This window comes from Amblyomma americanum, chromosome 9, assembly GCF_052857255.1.
Source record: "Amblyomma americanum isolate KBUSLIRL-KWMA chromosome 9, ASM5285725v1, whole genome shotgun sequence".
Taxonomy (NCBI): domain Eukaryota; kingdom Metazoa; phylum Arthropoda; class Arachnida; order Ixodida; family Ixodidae; genus Amblyomma; species Amblyomma americanum.
This window is the reverse complement of record NC_135505.1, coordinates 78416203-78432710: the sequence shown is the minus strand read 5'-3', so window position 1 is coordinate 78432710 and position 16508 is coordinate 78416203. Positions and strand designations below refer to the sequence as shown.

Genomic DNA, 16508 nt, shown 5'->3' with positions numbered 1-16508 from the left:
CATGGGCTCCAAAATATTTGAAGTCCATATGCATATAATGACTTTTCTTTTTTTATGAAAAAAAATGGAGGACGCTTAAGCTTCGTCTTTATAAGACTGGAATGCAACAGCATGTTGCAACGCTGCCAGAGTATTACTAATGTGCGCATCACTATACAAAGCACTTCACGAAGTGGAAGACTAGAACGCACTCACTAGGTCCACTTTTATTCGGTTCGAACCAACTAGTCTTCGTAGCTTTGTAGCTTCGCTCAGTTTAAAGAAATGTACACTTTTCGTGTACAATTCTCGAAACTTCCTCCTGCTCTCATCATCAGCTTCCTTTGCTTCAGGTCGATCTCCGAAGGCGTTTGACCGCGTCTACCATTCTTTTCTGTTTTCCCTTCTAGAGCGAGCAAATGTTGAGTTTACTGCACTTAAAGGGCGAGAACTTTGCTACAGCAATTGCTCGACGAGCTTAATTTTAAATGGCCACTTGTCAAACCCTGTAGAGATCCTCTCTTCTTTGAGAAAAGGGAATCCGATGTCAACTCTGCTTTTTGCTCTTTATCTGGAGCCGCTTTGATTGAGTGTTCTGAGCAACAGTAATATTCATGGCTTCTATGTTTCGGGTAATGAAATCAAAGTGCTTGCATATGCTGACGATCTCGCTTTTCTTCTGCACTGACAAGCACAACATTGAAAAAGTTGTGTCGGCATGATAAATTTGGCATTGTCTCTGACGCTGAGATGAATCGCTCCAAAAGTCCTGGCCTGTGGCTCTGCTCAAGGGGCTCAACAGCGCTATGTTATGCCGGACGAAAATGGCCATTTGTGCCACCCATTTATCTTGGCGTTTCATTTCAAGCATTTAAGTCTGGTGCACATTATTGGAAGGAGTGGATTCCGTCCGTCAAGCGTTATGCTCAGAGTTTTGTCGACATCAATTTTCACTTTTCGTCCGCGTTCAGGCCTCCAGCACCTTTCTGGCAACAAACATTTATTACGTGCTCCAGGTCTTGCACTGCGCTATACGTTACATCCAGCGTTTTCACCGAATAGTTGCGACATTTATTTCGGCATGCAATTTCGTGCCGATAAGAGGTGATAATCTTATCAGGCCTGTTTGGGCAGGAGGATTGGCTGCTTTCACCTCCATATGAGACAGGTAGTTGCCCGTTTTTTCTTTTTTTTCGTAATTGTTCCCACCCAATCATTAGAGTATTCTTGCAGCTCATTTTCATGACCCTGTTTTCATACTTAATGGTTTCTTCACATTTTACTGAGCACCTATCTTTACTGCGTTTATGCAGGAAATTTGTACTTCTGTGGGGTTCTTGACAGCACGATTTTCTAACGAGCACTTATTTTCTGCTCCGCGTAAGTCTGTTAATGAATTTGATAACGATGGTCTTTCTGCCGCCATTGTATCGTACTCTGTAATTTGGCCTCAGGAGACGTGTTAACGCGAGTTTTCAAGATGCCAATCCGTCTTTCCGCCAAAACCTCCTTTTACAAAATACACACCGAAGATCTACCTGTTAACGCGTGGCTTCATAGGAAAAGCTCTTTTGTGCCTTCTGTTAACTGCCCTCTCTGCAATCTACCTGAAACCACTGAACACTTTTTATCAAATGAAGGATGGGATTTTGTTTTGGGACATGTTGCAGAGGACGCTAAGGAAAGATTTTGTTTTAAATTGCTACAGTTTTCTTTACCTCGCGGCTACTGAACCTGATTACGAACAATATGACATTTTTTCCTTATTAGACTTCACATTCTCTGGTAAACGCGCATGATGGACCGCAACGCTGAACCTCTTTTTTCACCCAAAAGTCATGTCAGTGCAACTCAGGTACACTTATGACGAGGACTTTCTGCAGGACTGGTTTCCACTTTTATGCGGTGTCTATATTTGTCGCCCTTTTAGCGCAGGTGTCTTCTGTTCAGCTAGTGCAGTGCCGTCACTGGCTGCGTGCTTTGTAAGTAATCTGTATATATTCCATGCCTGTACTACATACGCGACCACATGTAGTAAATGCCATTGTAAAAAAAAACAAGAGAGAACAGAAAAAAAATGTTGGCGCGAAATCGGACAACACACAGCAAGACTGGACAGGCGCAACTTGCAACTGTTTACTCACAGCGTGAGCAAGTGATTATAAGAAAGCACCATCAGCGTCAAATATAATGCGAACTGCGGAAAGCGTGGACAAAGGTCCATCTTACCCCGTCTGTCTGTCATCGTCACAGATACACGCGCTCGTCCGGTTTGCAAGTTTCGCGTCTGTTTTCTTTGACGTTCGTTTTCTCGCGTTGCCACTGGAACGCCACATTTATACTTTCCAGCGATCACAGAATGTGCAGCGCGGCCTGGCTGGCGCCAGCGGCTGTACGCCACGTGGATGAAGCGAACGCTCTTATCTCCCTGGCCCGCAGCGCTTTCATTTTGTTTCGATCATTGCCCTGCTATCAGCGTCTGCGTGCGACGCGAACAGTGAAAAAGACCGATCCGGTTGCGGTTGGTGTCCAGCGTGGTCGTCTCTGAATCGCTTGTTTCGGGCAGTGAGCAGAAATTTATCGCCGTACCGCCACCAAAAATGTGGCGCTGCAGTGGCAAGGCGAGTAGGGTGCCTCGATGGGCCGGTATCCAGGCGCTCTAAAGCCACCATCGAAAAAAACAGCAGCAAAACAATCGCAAACCGGAACAGAGCGCCTGTCTCTGATGGCGACCTGCAGATGGCAAAGAATAGATCTTTGGCCACGCGCTCCGTTGTTCGCATTTAATTTGACGTCAATAGTACTTCAAGAGGGTAAGGAGAACCCACTCATGGGCACAAGGAAATGCGTTTCAGGAAGAGGCCAGGGAGGGGCGGATTTCGAAGGTCACGTGCCGAAAACCAAACTCTTGTCCAAGCTGTTGCTGCACTGAAATTACAAACACATGAAGGGACACAACGCCTTAGAGACCCACGCCGCTGGCCCGGCGACAGCGACCGAAGCTTCCGGCTCCGAGGCAAAGCCAAGGGCGTGCGCCGCTCGCTACGGCGCGAAGGTCAACGGCCGTGTGCCATTCACAACAGATAGGGAGACAGACCGGAGAGAGCGTTCGTTCTTAACACGCCCAGGGAACCGCTCTTTGTCCATGTCATGCACACGGGCTGAAGGGCAAAAAAAAAAAAGTCTCAAGCGCCCCCGCCCACCTTACGCGCCATGCTATGACACTTTCTTCCCACACCGAATGGAGTAGGCCCTCCCAGCCACCGCTCATGTTTCTCTTCCCACATTTTCGACGGATTCCTAGACGCGCAAAACCGCCGTCGCGACGCCTTTCTCCAGAGACCCATGCCGTCGGCGTGGGAGACGAGGTGAACAGAACCTGCCACGCGGCAAGGCACAATGCAGAGGAAAGAAGGCGGATCAACCAGCACCGTATTCCTGTCCGTGCTCGCACACGTCGTTCCCCCTTCTCGAGCGTACAACCGCAGTCACCAAGTAAGGCCGCAGAAGAGTGACCATGTCAGAAGGCTGTTAGTGGCGCTCGGCTGGTGATCCCTGGCTGTATTGGATTACGTCGCATGATCTCGGCAAGTTGGCCAACTGGCCTTTTTTCCTTTTTGATACGGTCAGGCGCGGCTTTGGTTGTTTTGTGTTGTCGCGTGGTTGATTTCTCCCGATCGTAGGGCGGGCGGGCGTCGCGTCGCCGCTCCGTGCGGCACGCGAGGACTGCGAAGGAGCACTTCTTCGCGCTGGGCCGTGTACCGCGCGTGGTGCCGCGATGGCCTCAACTAAGAGGCTCAAGGCTTTTACTTCCGTGCGTATGCCGCAGCGCACCACGACCCTTGACCTGAGCAAAATTTTGGTCAACCGCTTCACGAAGGCAGAGTTGGGCGGTGTCCAGGATTTCACTGGGCGCAAGTTCGAAGTGTTTTTGAAGACTAGAGCCGCAGTAGAACGGTTCCTGCAAGATCCCGTGGTTGAAGTGAACGGCACGGCTGTTCCATTTGAGTACCGGGGAACGCGGGATAAGCTCTTGAGAGCCTTCGGCTACTCATCAGAGCACCACAATGTAGAGCTGGTGACGGCGCTTCAGCCTTATGGCAAGATACTTAGTGTATCAAGAGAGTCTGCGCCCGGTTTCCCGACTGTCACCACGGGAGTCCGGCGCATAAACATGGAGATGAAGACCGCGGTGCCGTATTTCCTCGACATCATCGACACCACGGTGCAGCTTGAGTACGAGGGTGTGCTCCGCGGTTGCCGTAGTTGCGGCGCTCAGGGGCACATGGCAACGAACTGCGAGACCGCACAGTGTAGCCGCTGCGGCGCCTACGGGCATGAGTTATGCGAGGCTCCATACCCCAAGTGTGGCCAGGACCATGCCATTAAGGAGTGCAGAAAGCGCACATTTTCGTCCGTGGTCGGAGGTGCAGAAGAACCTGAACAGCGTGCAGTAATCTGGGAGCAGCCCACGCCGGTGCTACCGTCAGACGCCCTCAGCGCGCAAACGACACCGAACGTAACCGAGGAGGTAACAAATGGTAGTTCCAACACCAGTGCTCTCCCCTGTGCCCCTGAAGACGGTCGCAAGCCGTAGCGACTATCGCTGCGCCCCCTGCGGGCATCCAGGAGAAGCCCAAAGAGAATGTTGTCACTGAAAACCGCCAGGTGCCCTCAGCCGCCGCCAACGCCTAGAGTCACTGGAAAAATCAGAGTACCGCAAAGGTCGGCATTTGACTGGCAACACTGAGCGGCCACCGCCATATACCTTCCAAGCCGACTGCGTCGCATGAAGGCCGCCGTGTTGGAAGAGCTCGATATTCGGTGACACACCGGGTTGAGTGTTTACTCAAGTGCTTTATGCACGAAGATAATGGTTGCTAAGAGCGAAAAGAATGTTATTTTGTGCGAAGTAATGCAGCTGGTGGTTGTTTTGCACGCCGATCGTGTTTACTTCCGGAACTGTGCTACGATTGTGGGCAGCAGCTTAGCGCTGCTATCGGGAGCTTATGCACGCGTTTTTTTCCCCCCTTCCGTGGAGCGAGCTACGAAGGAAACATTTCTTCGAGCCGCAGTGAGGCAAGCTTGTGCTTTTGGGCATGAACATCGTGGACCGCCGTCGGCTTCTGGTGAATGTTTCCAAGCAGGACGAAACTAACACCTGACAATGTCACAGGTAAGTACGTGCGTTCACTGTATAATTTCACAAGCTAAATAGGATATATTTAATTTAGTTTATAATCGGATACCGCTCTGCCGGGCGACCTCGTCCGCCGTATACGCACGACACACCGCGACTGCCATGTGCGTCGTGTGCGCACCGGTGTTTGGCCGTGATCGTAAGACGATCTGTGCACAGCAGGCCTAAAAACCAACTTCGATGGCCATTTTGCGCACTAAATCTAGCGTGATTACAGCAACGTATATGTACAGAAGTACACTGATAATGAGCGAGCGTTTGCTACATTGCGATTTATGAACGCGGCTGTCTAGTGCGTTCATGAGTGGCTACTCTTCCCAACTTATTTACGACTGTTTTCTTATACTGCAAAGATTTGCTGCCTGTGTAAAAAAAGGCAGGAACGCCCGCTTGTGACGCAGCACTTTGTTTTTCTAAGTTACATGGGTGATGTAAAAAATTCTTGTGGTTTTAGAGCGGTTTATGCAACATGCCCTGCATTTGAATTGTATGTGGCCACATAGTGACAGAGTGAAACTAAAGCTACTGGGTGTTCTGTTGGTTTGTATTTCTTGTTATGGACCAAGCACAACATCATTTGGGTATGCACCGTAGCATTTCAACATAAAGCATAAGTATGATGACTTCGGTTCATTGTGTGTGCTCGGCTTACAAGCTCAAAATTTGAAGCATGTGTTGTGAATATCACCTGGCTGTCGGTTTCAAGCACAAAATGCGTATGTATACATGAGCAAAGGATAAGTGGAAAAGAGGAAGTATTATGGGCCTCGTATTGACCATATTTTAAGAAAGGACTGCAATGTGTCAGATTCTGAAATCTTGTGTGTAGGTGACCAAAGGAAAATAAATCAAAAGATGAGTTACTTGAATATTATATGCTTGCAGTGTTTGGTAATATTTTCCCGACCGCGGGGGCAGCGTTTCGATAGAGGAAAAACGCTCTGGCGCCCGTGTGCTGTGCGATGTCAGTGCACGTTAGAGATACACAGGTGGCCGAAATTATCCCGGAGCCCTCAACTACAACATCTTCCTTCCTTTCTTCTCTGAGTCCCTTCTTCATCAGTTCCCTTAGGGCACGGTTCACGTGTCCGCCGATATATGAGACAAATACTGCGCCATTCCCCTTCCCCAAAACCCAATTTTCATATTTTAACTGATTTCGCAGAAATCATTCGGGTGACGGCGTCACTGCTAGCACGCTCTACGTATTGGGCTTCGCTCTCGATAGCTGCCAGGTTCCAGTCTACCGAGGCCCGCGCGGCGGCGGAGAGCTTAGGGCTCTCTGTGCCGACGTGGGAGCTGCCCTCTACACCTGGCGCCTAGCCGAGTGTCCTTCAGGACCCCTACTGTGGGATATAAAGTTTTACCACCACCAACACCAGTCTACCGCGAATGGCTTCAAATTATATTTATCTCTCTTTGCGAGAAGTCACGTGGTACCATATTTAGCTAGGCGTGCGTAATAAAGAAAGATTACTGTTTTTTCAAGCCTTTTCTTAAATTGGTTTTTGGGGAAAGGAAATGTCGCAGTATCACTCTCATCTATCATTGGACATCTACACCACGCCGTAAGGGAAAGGGTAAAGGAGAGAGTGAAAGAAGAAGGGAAGAGAGAGGTGCCGTAGTGGAGGGCTCCAGAATATTTTCGACCACCTGGGGCTCTTTCAAGCCTGATAAATTCGCATTTCTGCGGGGGCTCGGGTTACGCTCTTTTTCTGTATTCGTTATGCAAGCTTGAACGCTGCAAAAGCATAGAAATATATGCTTTCGAAATATGCTTCTGTCTATAAATATGTGCACAATGAAAGCAACTGTCAAGCAATAATAGTGATCCTATTGAAATAGCGGGATTCATTAATTTTGCGGCAATTCATGCATATTACTGATTGATATTTCTTATATTTGGCGACTGTTTTCTTCGGAAATTTCAAAAAGTTGCAAAATTTCCCGGCTTGTAAAGTCAACTTTGGATAACGATATTTTTATCATAACTGCTTCCGCAAGGCAAGACCTGATATCGGACCAATGTCGCCAGCAGGGCCTCGTTTAGAACTAATTTATCACCTTTCCCTCTTCGTTGATATTGTAACACTGTTTCAATTCATTGCACTCATAATAATACTCAGTCGCTCGCCATTCTTTTTACTTCTTCCACTGAGAAGACAGAAAAATTAATTATCCTTCTACTACTCGAATGATTTTCCGGTCGAAATACTCGTTACGTTGGGCGTTCCCAAGTTCGAATTAAAAAAATGAAGCAGAACGCAAAATATGCACCCTGGCCAATTCCCCGCCGCGGGTATGCGCCATTAAGACCACTGATCTCCACTAGGTGGAGGTCACTGATCAAGCCTGAGGACATCATCATCATCAGCTGCAGTACCTTCACACCAGACGCAGCACGAGCTATTCCGAACGTGGCACGTGCGCCATCGGACGCTGCGACCAGCAGAAACGCTGCTGAAGGACACCGAACGAGGGCAACCGCTCTTTAGGCTTCCGAGGCAACCCTACCATGCTCGGGCTCAGGTGGAAGCGCATTCGAGTGCACCGCGACATGCCAGCGTTCAGCACCGAGGACGGTGGGAGCCCTTTACGCAGCTGCGAAACCACGGCGAGTACCTGGAGCTCCGACATGGAAACCTCCCTGGCCGGCACACGCTTCGCACGGCGGGAGCAGCGCCCGGTCTTCCAGCGCCTGAATGTCCTTGAAAGGACGCAACTCAGCGAAATGGGGCAGCCTCCAAAGCACGCACCTCTGGGAGCGTCCTATGGTGATTCCGCGGACACCACGAGGGCTTCGCACCTGCAGTTGTCCGAGCTACATGGGCGCTTTGAGGTAAGGAACGCGTCGCATGCTTAGCCTACGAGATCTTTCGAAACGCCTCTAGTGTTGCGCGCATTTTCTACCGAGAAACTGGTAGTATCTTTTGTACAATCCATTTATTAGAAGCAGTTCCGCAGGTACAACGCGGCGGTCTCACGAGTAGGGCGTTTTTCTGGGTAGATACCACCGCCAAGTACCTCAAAGCGTGACTAGTGTCCATTGATTTCCTTTCCTCAAAACCAACGCAGGCTTTACACTGAATAAGACAAGGGAAACTAGACAAAATAGGCTTGCCGCTTTAGGCTTCCCTGTCGTTAATGCCAATCAGCTTTAGCTTTAAGCCGCTTAGCTAAAATCCAATAATTGCTTTCTGCACTTTGAGGCAAACGTTTCAATGATGCAGCCTGAACACATTGCAAGAATTTTCTGCTCGCTCCGGCGATATTTAGCACCCACCGCGGTGGCTTAGAGGTGTGGCGTTCCGTTATGCGCACGAGAATGTGGGAGGCAATCCCGGCGACGGCAGCCAAATTTTGATAGATATCGGATGAATGCAAAGACGCCCGTGTGCTATGCGAAGCCACAGCAAGGTAAATAACGCCAGGTGGCGCAAATTAGTCCAGAACCATCAAAAACAGCGTATGCGTAGCTCTTGGCTGTAAGGCCCCAAAGACAATCCAACATCGTATTATAATATATTATACTGTACCGTGCCGTATTCCACCGATGATTCATTGGAGCGTTCTTAAATCTTCTGTATTCATGCATAACAGACAGATGTCCCTTTGTTGTAGATCTGTGGAGGTTCAAGGTGTGTGGCGGACTGCGTGGGCTCCTCTGCATTTCGATTTAGTCAGCGTGCTGGGAAGCCAGAATTGGCAGCGCTCGAAGGCAGAGCAAAATATGACGTTAAAATAATCGAAGTGTTATTTGCCGCGCACTCCAAATCTGTAATTGCAACAAGGAGTATAATTCTAAGAAGTTTGAACTTCCTAATAAACGCGGCACGAATTCCTTCTGACGTGAGCCACGAATATCAGTGCTATGCCCAAGTCCTTCAGTAATCGTTTACAACTCGTAGACCTTATTACTTTTAGACATCTAAACCCTTCAAATTTCCTTCCATTGCCCTCTTGGGTAGTCCGCGTCTGTTAGCGCAGTGCCCCCCCCCCCCCCCCCTTTAATGTGCGCAGAAGCAACGAACAGCCCAGCTAGGCGATCTATACCACTTCAAATGAAAGTTCTTTACTATATCTTTTGTTTTATATCAGTTAAAAAAAAATCAACAGTTCAGCAAACGGTCTCTTGCCAGGAATACTCGAAAGCGAGGAATACAAAGCGTGCATTTGCTGTGCACCTGCCATAAAGAAAATTGCGGGATTCGTGGTTTTTCCTGACGTTCTGCAAATATGAATTGCATGTTGTCGCGACAATGTTTCCCGGCAGCCCCTAGGAGTCAGCGCCCTCAAAGAGGCGCTTTGTATGGCCGTGTCATCCCACTGTTAATGGCCGTCGCATTCCTTCTAGTGCGGCCTGTGCAGGCGGCGTTCTGCAACACCGCTATTCCGACAATATTTAGTGCGGAATTCTAGCCAAAATCATGGAATAATTTTTTAACGAGGAAAGTAAATGGCATAGCATTGCAGGAAGTTTGGCGAACCGCGCTGTAAAAGACTGGATGAAGGAGGGAGTGAGAAAAGAAAAGGAAAACGAGGTGACGCAGTGTAGGGCTCAGGAATCATTTCGATCACCTGGGGATCTTTAACGTGCACTGCCATCGCACAGCACACGGGCGCTTTGCGTTTCGCCTCTGTAGAAACGCTGCCGCCGTGGTCGGGTTCCAAACAGACTCCGTTGATTTTGAGGAAGGAAAGGCGCATAACTGGCTCTTTGCGTCAGTGCATAGCTCGATCGCATTTCGTTGTACGTGGCGGTGGTGGCGGTGGCTTTGGTACGTTAAACACATTTAAATCATAACTATTTTATGAAGTATAACGTTGCAAAGTGACTGATGCTATTAGAAACGCTGTAGTGGAAGGCTACGGATAATTTCGACCACTTGGGTATCTTTATTGCGCACCGAAATCGCACAGTACACGGACCACGAGCATTTCGCCTCCACCGAAATGCGACCGCAGCGACCGCTTTTGTAACCGTGTCTTTTCGAGTCAGCAGCCGAGCTACAGAACAACTATGCCGTCGCGGCGGCGAGAGAGATTTAGAGATTTATTGCGGTAATTGTTACTTTTCTTGCGTTCTAGATTAATTTGAAGCCCCTCATACCGCACTTTGTGGTAAAGAGGGTAATTTGTGCGCACAAATTGACACAATTTCTTCAGACTCTATACAATGAAGTACCAATAGAGTTTGGCAGCATTTTTATTTCCTAAGCCATACCGTAGCGGTGGCCTAGTGCTTTGAGCATCCGTCTCGCGTGCGGCGGTTGAGGCGTGCGATCTCCAGTGCCGCCGGTACCCACCGGTGATACAATAGACACAATGTTTCCCTTGGCATGGAGCCCTGTTTCTTTTTAGGAGGGGTGGGGGGGGGGGGGGGTGAAATGCTTCGGGAATTTGTTTTTGACCCCAACTTGAGCCGACGAAAATAGTTTGTGTGTGGCACTCTTTAAACCTGCACCATAACATTTCACAACCATCATCACCACCCCTTCCTATATGCGCGCTGGGACGCAGCACCGTTATTTGTCTCCGGCACACAGCATAAGCTCAGAATTCAAACTGCATCTTGGCTAACTAATCCTGGTTCGAACTGAAGCTTAAATCAGGAGAACATGGGGAAAGCTGGCAAAACTCTTTCTGCCGTTGTCTAGTCTGAAATCGATGTTTATTGTCGTTATACGCTTATAGAGCTCCCGGCTGCGTTTTATGGAGGAAAAACGCTAAGGCGCCCGTGTGCTGTGCGATGTCAGTGCACGTTAAAGATCCCCAGGTGGTCGAAATTATCCCGGAGCCGTCCACTACGGCACCTCTTTCTTCCTTTCTTCTTTCACTCCCTCCTTTCCCCTTCCCTTATGGCGCGGTTCAAGTGTCCAATGATATATAAGACAGATACTGCGCCATTTCCTTTCCCCAAAAAACCAATTATTATTATTATTATTGAGCTCCCGGTTTTTGCTTCACTGTTCTAGCTGCCTCAACAAAGTAATACTGGCGCCAATGCCGCCGACACCAGCCCCGCGACGAGCTTCACGTGCTCGGACCCAGACGCCATCTCGGGCGGCAGGCGCTTTGCGCGTCCAGCGCAGCGTCCTGGCGTCACCCGTCACGAGCTCCGCGAGGCGCTTCATCTGCGCCAAGTGCTGTGGGCCGCGCAACGCGCATCCAAGGAAGCCATCATTGGCGGCGCAGGAACTCCCGCATGTCGTTCACATTGACCGGAGGCGCTTTCCGAGGCTACGCTGGGCGAGCAGGTAAAGAAATCATGATGTCCTACAATCAGTAAGTATTTAACTTGAAGAGCTGCTTGTGTTGCGGACAGTTTTTCGTGCACGTACGTGAAACACGAACTGTTCGCAAAAGCTTTCCCCGACACTTGCATTCGATCTGTGTTGATGAGGTGCTCCCGGCAGAGCTACTCCTGTAGTTTCAATGTACTGCATGCTCTATTGCGAGACACGTGGTGCACTCTGCGACTGTCTGCCACCTAACTGAAAATCTGTTCCTTCGTGGATCGTAACCACCGGTAGCATGACAACTTTAGGGCGCGATGTGAATTATATACAGGGTGTTTCACCTATTATTGCCAAAACAATAGCGTACAAGCTTTCACCTGTGCCCGTACGTGGCTACTTTGAGGTTAAATTTTCGGAGATCGGTCAGTTTACCACACCTTGTGTAGGAGAAATAAAGGGCCGTAACGGGTTTTTCCGCACAATGCGTATATGGAGGGCTACGTACCGCACTCTGCATGGAGAGTTGCGTGGTGCAGTGTACGGTTGGTTGCCACCTAACTGAAAATCTTAGTGCCCTCCGCGGCTCGGCTCCAACCCGTATCATGATCGACGTATTGCTGAATATGAGGGATACATAGTGCTGGATATATAGTGCAACACGCTAAGTTGGGCAATAGTCCTCTGAGACCTTGACGTTTTCACTCCTGACATTGTAATCACTGCGAAAATCATACAACCGCAGCTGGTTAAAGACCGAATATAGGTAACAAATAATCTAGAAAATACTGCTGGCTGTATGAACGCTAGGAACAACCAAGCAAGATAAAATGCAAAGCTCGCAAACGTATTCGTCTCTTTTCTTCTGCGCAATGTAGTGACAGAAATATTTATGGCTTGATAAGATAGGGACCACCATCACTGACGCCAAAGTTTCATTTTCGAACTAGTGAACAGTACGGTTTCCTGAAACAAGTGTTAGGACAGTGCCTGCATTTTTGGAGTGTTGTGAGGTCACTAAAAATTTTCGTTTTTTCCAGAAACTGCTGCTAATAATACGCCTAAACGTACACTAATACAACGACCCCTTAAAATCTACATACTTACAGATGGAATTTGCTTCCTCGTTACTCATCTATCGGTTACCTAGATTTCCAAGTTATAGGATCCAAATGATGCGATTTAGTTATCCCTTCCTAATGAAAGATCACATCAATAGCATCACACAGCTAAAGTCCTAGCTGTAGTACCGAAGAGCAAACATTCGTGTTTACTTGCTAGGCGCGAATCGTTTCGTGGAAATGAATTTCACCGATTAATCACTGAAACACGAAACATATTCCGACAATAGGTACAAATTCGCGTTTCCGTTTTACCGAAGATAAAATTAACTGAGCTAGCAATATCGCTGACTCATTTCGACCTTACTACTACTGATGAGCGTTCGCTTCACGAAAGCAGGTCTCTTACGTCTTCTCTTCACACTTTCTAATGCTGGCCAGTTTTGCTAACTTCACTCTGTAGTGTCTCTAAGCTGCGCCAACCCCGCAAGGGTTCTGGGATCACCCAAAGCAGCGGTTCAGTCACTTCAGTACCTTTAACTAGCAGAAACTCTATATGGAGAAAACGAAAGCATTGGTCATGGTATCTAATAAATGCGACATGATAGCGGCTGATTGAAGGACGTGGTTTACGAGTCTTGCTGTGTGAAAAATTCTCCTCAGAGGTTGCAAGGAAATGCGGAGCACGTGTAAGTGGGTCCCCGATCTGAAGCTGCACAGGTGAGGTGCGTAAAAAGAAATTGTGAGGAGACGCCCTGCGGCAGCAAATTGTTTCTCTCGGCTGGATCAATATTACCTCAGTTTTGTGAATGTTAATGCCGACTGCATACTAAGAAAGTGCTCTCCAAACAGTATCGCATTTAAAATGTTGCACCTTTTCGCAAGACTGAAGCATGGATGAGTTCGTTGAAACGCTCCGCATTTCTATCTGGTATTAAAAGTCCAATATTTGTGAGCACTCCTTTAAAAGCTTCGTACAGATTGGTGGAGCCAAAGAACCCTCGTTAGTCAGAACCTAACTGAGTGCTCACCACTGCATGGGGCCTCCTCTCTGAAGATGCGCCATCACCGTCATATGAAAGGCGAACAGGATAACGCAACCTGGGACACAAGATTATTAATTAGCAGGTTATTAGCAGATGGAGGTTAAGTGCAGGCGCTGCCTGTTTTCCTCGCAGCGTTTCGATCTTGTTCGTGTTTCATTTGACTCCTTTATTAACTTTAGCATATGAGGTCGCATCAGTATAATATCTCCGCTGATTAGTCCTTGATTTCCGGTGCAAATTCAAGCCTTTTTCTCAATCTTCACACGCGCAGCCTTCTGCAACAACGTCAACTGATGGGGGAGTAAGGATGATATAGTAAGGCTAACACAGCTCATCTCCACACGGACGGGAGAAGCGCTGTGTCGTGTGTCCACTTCCTTCGTCCTGGTGCAGGTGCGCTGGTTTAGCCGCAGAAATGTGCAGTGGCCCAAAGGCCACTCGCCATGTGTAATGGCACATAAACAAGTGATTCAAGGCATTTGTGCGGCAGCCGTCACCTTCATTTCCGTCATTCTCGTCCTTTCAGGTGCCCTCCTTCCACAACCACCTTGCTCCTTCGGCGTCTTCTCACAAGCCCACGACGGCACCACGCCAGCCAGGCTCGCCCTGCTGCTCTTGCTGGTTGTGGCAAAAGGGATTTCCAGGGCAATGTTGGCGCCTGAATAGCGTAGCAGGAATTCTTAGTGAATCGTGAATGGAGTATTTGTATGTCACGTTTATTAAATTTATGGTATGTAACGCGCTAGCACGGTGCATTTTGTTTCTTTCGTTTGCACGGAGTGACATGTGCTTTGGGTTCCATACATTGAAATATTTTTTTCTGTAAAATGGCGCGAATTCGACTGGTTATCGGTGCCTTAGCTACTCTACCTTTTACTATGCCACCACTTTAAGGTGCAAGGGATATTATGATCCCTCACTTTCCCTCTGCTTGCCTCCTGCGTCTCACTCTGCACTCCATAGGATACAATTTTTCGTCATAATGAGAGTTAGCATCGGCACACTTTTCCGCTCCCTGTCATTGCTTACTTTTCATAACGAGCCCGCGATACCGCAAGCGACATCTCTCCTCGGACTCGCTTCGCATAACAGCATTTGCGCCAACAAACCACAATTGCTACATGAAAACTAAAGTGACCGGCGTCCGCTTCGTGTGGGGGAAGCAAGAAATTGCTGGTGGTTTAGCTCTGGTTAACTCTGGAAAGCGAAAAACTGCATCTCCCTGGCTACGTTTGTGCTCGAGCGACTGGCGTTTTCCATAGATAGCCATACTGACACACAGTAGTAGGCATTTTTTTGTTTGTTGAACATCTTGCTTTCTTCGAAAAGACGTTAAAGGCGCTCACACAAGAGAGTATATCCCTCCTTTATCCCTTCCCTTAGGGCGCGGTTCAGGTGTCCAACGATATATGAGACAGATACTGCGCCATTTACTTTCCACCAAAAACCAATTATTATTATTATTATTTACAACTGTACTATTGCTCGTTCTATGCGGATATATGGAACCAAATCCGGTTCCACACGACGAGCAAACACTGCAGATAATTTCAGAAAGCGAAACTGAAAAAAACATTTTTTGGAAAGGAAATTGCGCAATGGGAGACAGATGTCATTTCCTTTTCTTAAAGCCACGGCGCTGTTCGGGTGTCCACTGAGATAAGTGAAACAGGCGTCATTTACTTATTTCGCTTTCCTTCCGTTACGGCGCGATCCAGGTGTCCACCGATATATGCGAGACAGGCGTGATTTCTTTTCCTTAAAACCATTTTCACTTCATTTTCCTTCATGGGCGCGGTTTGGGTGTCCACCGAGATATGCGAGACAGACGTCATTTCCTTGTTTCTCCTCTAGCTACATTCAAGGTCAAACTTGCGACCCCAGTGACGGCTCCAAAAGCTGGCGTAGGGAAGCCTTTGGCTTCAAAAATTGCGATCTACCCTTGCTGGCCCAGTCCAGTCACACTGGCGCGTTCAGGTTATAAACCTGCAGAAGCTGGAGAGCACACATTCTCAGCACTTGCGTAAGGCAAAGACCAACTCTCACCTCTAGGGTACCACACTGAATACACTACTACCAAATAGACCAAGATGATTGGGCAGCACAGCAGGCTGCCTGGAGTGTGCCCCAGAAAAATTTCCACTGAAATTTGATTCCACGAAACTCGCCTCTCTTGCTCAAGTGGAAAACCCTACCACATTATATCGCATGCATACATACAGCGAGCTGACGCCGGCCTATCGAGCCGAGCGGCAGCTCAACCCTCTGCCCTACTCGCCCCTTGCCATCAACCACCAAATCCTTTTGGCGCCGTTTGCAAACCAGAATCCAACCCCAAACCCTACCTACTGTCCCGCATGCACCCTGGTGGCTTTACCGCACCCTGTTCCTTCTACTTCCACCACATTGCTACCCTAACACGTACACTCATGGAGTTCCCGGCTGACCCTCCCCCGTTGAGCTCGGAGCTCTCCACATGGGAGGGACGGGAGGCCTCACAGCACGCGACGTAACCACACTGGCAGAAGACCGCCACCACGCTGGCCTCGGATGTGCTGCAGCCACATGGACTGTCAGACTAGACCTAGTGCAGTGAGGCCGTGCCTGGCCCGGGCTAGCAGCCCACACCAGAAGGCATTAAAGTTTATCTTACTCACATACACACACATCAGGAAGGTGCTCCGCGCCAGCAACGGACCTTCAGATCACATAATAGCCGCGACTGCAAGACCACAGTGAGCACGTCCTCTATGTCCAATAGTGACTGTAAACACGCAAGCCACTTCGCACACTGCTACCGGCCGAATAGTGGCCGCCACTCTTTTACAGTGCAACTCGGACCATGATCGGCAAAACAGCGCAAAAAAGGTATGGCCGAAGTAGTAGTAGTACGTGCACTTTGCTCGAACATCATTTTAACGAAGTGACTATTACCCTGAGCGAATAGTCTATATGTAACCATTTCTCTATATGTATATATAGGTGT

General features: G+C 48.5%; 1 protein-coding gene across 1 annotated transcript; it reads left to right on the top strand.

Annotated features, from left to right (window-relative positions):
* The first annotated feature begins 5064 nt into the window (after positions 1 to 5064).
* Positions 5065 to 14241, top strand: LOC144105015 (uncharacterized). Its single transcript, XM_077638233.1, has 4 exons — positions 5065 to 5155; positions 7512 to 8018; positions 11155 to 11436; positions 14049 to 14241. The coding sequence occupies exons 2-3, from the start codon at positions 7695 to 7697 to the stop codon at positions 11398 to 11400; spliced, it is 570 nt and encodes a 189-aa protein (XP_077494359.1). The 5' UTR covers positions 5065 to 5155; positions 7512 to 7694; the 3' UTR covers positions 11401 to 11436; positions 14049 to 14241.
* The last annotated feature ends 2267 nt before the right edge of the window (positions 14242 to 16508 follow it).